Here is a 6,954-nt window from a genome sequence, read left to right on the forward strand (position 1 = left end):
CCGTGTTAGATCTTTAGAACGAGGGATAGAAGCTTACCCATTGCACTTCTCCCCGGGAGGGTCTCCACACGGTAAGTTTTCATATCTCTTTAATAATTAAATATTAGGGACCATGGTTTAAACCTCCCGCCCAAACTATTTACAATGATCACAATTGTAATGAGGCCCACTCAATCGCTCAATATGAAAAATCCAATGGTCAAATCTAAACTGATGATCATGTGTGGCCCACCTAATGGAGTCTTACAAACCGTTGATATTGATAGGCCTCAGTGTGGATGGCCCATGAGCTGAAGATCAGACAGCTTTTTTATTATGTTGAAAGAATTATTGCTGAATTATCTTCCTTAAACTTCTAATGTTGGGCCATCTATTGAAGGGTTAAGATTTGGGCCATCTAATGAAGGGTTAAGATTTTTTTCATATGGAAGATCTCCTGTGGTGGGCCATACACAGTGAGGCCGATCATATAAAAGGTTTGGTTAATACAAACTAAAAACCTGAGCGGTACCCTACAAAACTTCTGCCAGAAAATTGTTCCCGCTACAAAATTCGCAAGGGAAAATAAAGAAAAACAAAACGCAAAAAGGAAAAAAAATAAAGGAAAATGAAGAAGAATATTCAAGAACTTAATTCATGCATGGCTTCTCAAAAATTCATTGAATTTCTACAACACCCATATCAAAATATAACGATTACAAAAACATCTTTCTATCTAGAAAGCATTTACGAAAAATAAAAATAAAAAGAGCCTAAAAATATTCTCAAAAACATACAAACCAAAGAAAATTCCCACCCTTTATTAAACATAATGTTTTCTTTTTATTCTCAAATAGTTCAGTAAATTATTTAAAAGAGAACCTAAATATACAACGTTCTTTCAAGAACTAAATAAATTACGTAAATTTCAGAGAACCAATCTCAGAATTTCATTGAAATTGATGAAAATTACCATATCTTCTTACACAACTGTTATCAATAATTTAGTAGAATTGCTATAATAATTAATAATAAAAGCATATCCAACCCATAAAAACAATATATATAAATAAGATTCGATTCATACCTTTCATCCTCCCAAACCATATTAACCTTCAAGATCGGCACAATCAAGGCCGCTTCAAGAATCCTCGCGACCACAACCGCATCGATAATCTGATTCCTCTGCTGATTCAATCCGCCAGAAACAACCACCATCAAGAACTTCCTCTTCTCATTAACAATCCTCGCCGAAGCCTTCCGGTACTCAATTCCAAACTCAATACATGGCCCGTAGCCAAGCCTATCTGGCTGTCGCCAGAACTCCTGCTCCTCATCTGTCAGATTCAGACCAAACCGGTTGATCGGGAATGGCATCATGGCACTCTCCAGACACTCAGAAGAATCCCCTCCCCAGTTTGATACAAAATGGGACGTGAGGAACAAGGGAAGAGATGAGAAAGAAGGGAAAGGAGAGGAAGATGAAGGGAAAACATCCCACCTCATGGAGCGATCTGAAATTGGTAGGAGGTAGATTTTCGAGATTCCAACGAAGGTGAAGAGGAATAGGAAGAGGAAGAGGAAGAGGAGAGAGAGGTTAGGAGAGGTGAAGGAGAAGAGCTTGGGAGTGTGAGATGGGTATTGTCTTAATCTCTTCTTGGGGGAGAGGAGAAGACAGTGATGTAAATGAGAAGGGGTGATGGAGACGGAGAAGGGAGTTCTTGGGTTCTTTGATCTTGTTGCCATTGGATTTTTTTTCCTAGGTTTCTTGAAAACTGCGTATTTCTTCTCCTTTTGCATTAAGGTGTTGAAGTGCATGAAAAGAGAGATGAGAAGCCTACGTAGAATCAGAATGCCCTTTGTATTACATGGAATTACGAAAAGAAGTGAGCTAGCTCAAAAGGGGGGAAGCGGATTGGGTGGTGTACCCAATTCCACCGATATCTTGGTGATCAGACTCTGCGAGGCACACCATGGTGCACACACCATGGTGTATGTGTTTTATCCATTCCATCCGTCCATCCATATTGATAGATCATTTTAAGCATGAGCCCACAAAGGAGCGGCAGATTGAAGGTTTAAATGTACCACACCACAAGAAGGGGTGGGGATTGAAAGCCTACCGTTGGAAACTTCTTAGGAGTCATAATAGTTTTGGATCAAACGGATATTTATGGTTTCCTGGGTCCAGGTTTATGTAACCATATGAACAGGTTAGATGGCAAATAAATATCACAGGGGACTTAAGAAGTTTTCAGCGGCAGGAGTTCAATCCCCACTACTGCCTGTAGCATGTTCCACTTGAGCCTTGGTCTGATGCTTTTTTTGGGCTCATGCCCGGCTTGGATAAAACGCACATCACAGCTCCACATAGGCCCTGACATTACCGTCCATCTCCAGCGGATGCCTATTTCCAGCCAAAGTTCCCAGGAAATTCCTATGCTGGGATGCGATGCAATGTGGAGTCCACTGGGACTTTTGTGAGAAATCCACCTGTCCATCCGATTTAGACATTCCATCAAAAATGAGGCGGACTCAAGTGGGCCACACTAGAGGAAATAGTTGCCACCGTTGAAACATTCGTACAGCCACAAAATTTTTATATCGGATTAAGCTTTTTGTGTTTTCACTTCATCCTAATAGGAATGATCTTATAAATGATTTGGATGGCATATAAACATCAAGGTGGAGCTCAGGAAAGTTTCAATGGTAAAAATTTCTTTCCCTAATTTTCCCTCCCCCGATCACCTCTTTTTTTGGTAGAATGTCTAAAATGAGTTCAAAAATTGGGTGGACAAGGTGAACTCCTCACAAACATCATAATGAGCCCCACCTTGCATACCAACAGGAACTTCCTGTGAAAGGCTTTTGCAAATTTGGCATGTACATCTCTAGCTAGCTCCTAGCGGGGGCATAGCATTGGTGGATCCTTAAGGGCATGTTTGATTCTCCTATTTACCAGGAATTTGGTGTAAAACCAACAATATGTTATTCAACGACCATTTGAAAATGCGCTCATTTGTAGTCTTTTGAGCCTCCAAAAAGGGGAAGGAAATCTTGGGTTCAGATGGAAAATCCAGAAAGAGAGAGAGTAATCACTTGGATTCAACCAGAGGGCAGAATCAGTCTGAAATGACTAAAGCTCGTTTCTATATTACAAGGGTTTATGGTTTTGGGTAGTCGACATCTCATTAGTTATCAAGAAAGTCTTGGTTTTTTTTTTTTTTTTTTTTTTTTTGGGGGTGGTGGGTCTCCATCTTCTCAACAACACTTCTTGTCTGGGTTCTCGCAAGGTAAATCTATAGAACCCTAATCAGTCTAGGAAGCTAGCGATGAATTTTTATTTTTTATTTTTTTTTTCATTATAAAATTCCCTTCGTCTTCCCCAAAATCCACCACCGGCATTGTTAATGTCGATTACAACGTTTGATTTCAATTTCTACTTACCCCAACTGGTTTATTTGATTTGGCAGTGGAAGATGGAAGAAACATTCGAAATCGACCTCCGTTAACGAGGAAGACAAGATTTATCAAGACAACAGTGCTTCTACATGGGTTTCGAATGGTATGTGTTATGGGAAAATGTGAGTAGACCCGATAAGGACCTACTCGAGCGAACCGAATCGATCAGTAGGGCCTCAGAAGGAGAACATCGCGACTAGTCTGGCCTTGCTTCCGAACTATGATTTCAAAATCAAGGTTACGGGGGAGAGATAGACGAGGCAATTTGAGTTGAGCTCTCATCTAGGGCTCTCATCCGAAGAACTACGGCTCTGGATCGGCGAAGCCGACCTCTCATCTGGGGCTCTCATCAGAAGAACTACAGCACTGGATCGGCTGAGCCGAGGTCTTGTCCGAAACTCTTGTCTGAAGAACTATGACCCTAAATCGGTCGAGCCGAGCTCTTGTTTAGAACTCTCATCCGAAGAACTACGGCCCTGGATCGGCCGAGCTAAGGTTTTGTCTGAAACTCTCATCTGAAGAACTACGGCCCTAGATCGGCTGAGCTGAGCTCTTGTGTAGAGTCCTCATCTGAGGAACTACAGCCCTGGATTGGCCAAGCCGAGCCTTATTCACATCTTGGAGGCTAGACACGTACGTATTCCGACCACGGACTCCAACCATAAGGTTCGACCAACGACTTGAGAGATCGAGTTCTGAAACTAACCCAAGTATGGATGTGGCCGAAGATCACACCCATAGATATGCCCTATTAAGGCATACGGGGGAGTGAACCAGCGCACAATCTAAAGATAGCGTCCGATATCTTGGCACGCGCGACATCCACTTGATTGAGTAAATCGTGCTGAGATTGACGGCCATGATCCCATCTCCTCATGGGTATAAATACTAGAGGAACCCATCACAATAGGTAGGTAATATCTCACACCCTCTCTCTACATTATACAACTTAGACACAGATTTTCTAACCTGACTTAGACATCGGAGGGTCCCCTGTTTAAGCCAATGTCTCCTTTGCTCTTTTTTTTTACAAGACCAGGGTCCGTTTTAAGTTCTCAGCATTGAGTGGAGGGTGGTTCAGATTTTGACATCGATAATATGCATGATTGGTGATGACCCAATCTCCTCTCTCTTTACCTTCTCTTCCATTTACAAAAGAAGCAAGCAGCGATCTCCCACATTACAAACTAAAACACATCTTCTTCTTCATTTTGGTATAATTTGAAATTGCATGATTGTCTACCACGGCTCATGTGAAAGCTTGGTGGGGGTATAGAATTATGGGTAAGTCCTAGAGGGGGGTGATTAGAACTTATTAAAATTTTACTAATAAAAATACAACTTCCTACTGAACAATTTACCAATTGAAACTAAGAAGGAAAATTAACACTATGACTTCTAGGCCAAAGTGGGTCCAATCACATATAATACAAATAAATATGTCAATTAAGTAACTAGTTTATAGAAATAGTAAATTGGTGTGTGCTTTGCAAGTTAAGTGCTTATCATATAACTCAATTCATGCATTTAATAATTTAACTAATCAAACACATAGGCATGAATTAGTATTATAAACATTCACAATCGCAAACACAAACATGTATAGTGGTTCGGTCGGTTTTCTTACTCCGCTCCCGGCAGATGCACTCTCCTGATCAAGTGTATCGACATTCACTATCTTAGGAGTTTTCAATAGATTCACCTTTAACCTCTACAAGTGTACACTCCTGTCGGAGGCCTACACAAAGTCTTAAACATGTACACTCCTATCGAAGGCTTACACAAGGACTTGACACACTTGTACACTCCTGTCAGAGGCCTACACAAGGACTTACACACGCACTCACCCCATTTGTAGCGCCTTCTTAAGATGATTGATCGATGTTTTCTTGTATTTCAATTAGCTTCTTTTGTACTCCCCTGATCTTGAAGCCGGTTTTCTTCCGCTTCCTTATATCAGCTAAATTGCACTTGATGCTACGATGAGGCTACAAAGGTAATGGAAGTGTTTAGTTCAATCTCCTACAACTAAATGCTTTGTTAGTTTTCAATTTGGGATTCACCTAGACGGGAATTATAGAGTTTTGAAAGATAAATGGTTTTCCATTGGATTGGTGTCTGTTATCTAAAGAATGTAAGAAATTAATATTATCTTCATATGGAGCTCAGAATGCTCATGAGATTGATTAAACACTTGCAAGATGACTTGAATATCTTTGGATGAGATCCTAAAAGTATTAGAGTATACTAAGTTTTCTAACTCACTCAAAAGCTATCATTTTGACTAAAAACTGAAAGCCCATTTATAGAAATCACATTCCAATAGCTATAAATTACTAAGTTACAACTTTGTCGATATGATTGAAAGGCCCTACAATGAGATTAAAGGTCATTTGATAGGATCGAGCACACTATTGATCCTATTGAGAAAATTTATAAATATATCTGTTAGGATCTTGGATTATTTCTTTGATCGGATTGAGTAGTCCTTCGATGCCATCGAAACTTATTGATAGACTGTCGATGAGATCGAGGACCACTCGAAAACTGCTGTTTGGGCAAGAATGTTTACAGTAACTAAGCACATCTTTTAGCCTTACTTATCATGTTCCAATTTAGCTCATAATGTTAAGGAATGATCAACCAAGGTTTTTTTTATTAATATTATAATCATTTAAAGGCTATGGGTTGTTTTGGGCCAAGGGCTAGGGTCACCAATGTATTGAATTGCATCAATGGAGGAAATCACCTTGCTTGGGACTCCCAAATTTTCTCACAATAGTTGTTGGGTATCCAAACTATAGGTTACAGACCCAACCCAAATGTCCATCAGGGTTAAGTATTGAATGCCTTCGGTTGGGTTTAGGGTTGAGTTTGACCTTGGATTACTCTTCTTGAGGGTGGGTTGGGCTGGGTTGACCCTTAAGACGGACCTAACCCGTCCCAGTTGCACCCCTAGTTATAACAAGTCTTAGTTTGGCGTTCTATGCAGCCCTCACCAGGCTAAGAAGGCTCTATCCGTGGACAAGGCTAGTGCCAAGCTATAAGATCAACTTGAGAATAATCATACATTGATCATTGTCCACGGATTTATTGGTGTAGGTTGCCTAATTAGTTGACCATTCTAATTTTTGAACTAGTGTTTTATTATTATTATTATTATTATTATTATTATTTATTTTTAGATCGTGGCATAATTAGAGAGGTTATTATACACAGTAGTAATAAACTACTTTAGGGCCACAGGCTAGGCTAGGCTAGAGCAGGCCAGGAAATTTATCATGGGCCTGGGCAGGCAATGGTCTGAATCCTAGATTTTAAGCCTTGGGCAGCCCTCAGCCCTTTGCCACCCTTAGCTTGATTGTCATTGAACCCGTCCATTCATATAAAAATTCATTCAAGTTGCCAGTGAATCTACATTTGCATAGGTGCTGAGATTCAAAATCATTGATCCTGTTGGATGTCCCACGGGTGGACCATAAGCCCAAACTCAAGCCCATTAGGCAATCCTAA

The 6,954-nt window shown here is 40.3% G+C and overlaps 1 protein-coding gene across 1 annotated transcript in view; it reads right to left on the reverse strand.

The window, feature by feature from the left end:
• Positions 1-1,746, reverse strand: part of LOC131238522 (O-fucosyltransferase 37) — a 9,346-nt gene extending 7,600 nt beyond the window's left edge. The window contains exon 1 of the mRNA XM_058236226.1: positions 1,067-1,746. Within this exon, the coding sequence (XP_058092209.1) occupies positions 1,067-1,725 (659 nt within the window). The 5' untranslated portion in view covers positions 1,726-1,746. The remainder of the gene's footprint in view (positions 1-1,066) is intronic.
• Between the last annotated feature and the right edge of the window lie 5,208 nt (positions 1,747-6,954).

The sequence above is a fragment of the Magnolia sinica genome, chromosome 3 (genome assembly GCF_029962835.1).
Source record: "Magnolia sinica isolate HGM2019 chromosome 3, MsV1, whole genome shotgun sequence".
Classification (NCBI taxonomy): domain Eukaryota; kingdom Viridiplantae; phylum Streptophyta; class Magnoliopsida; order Magnoliales; family Magnoliaceae; genus Magnolia; species Magnolia sinica.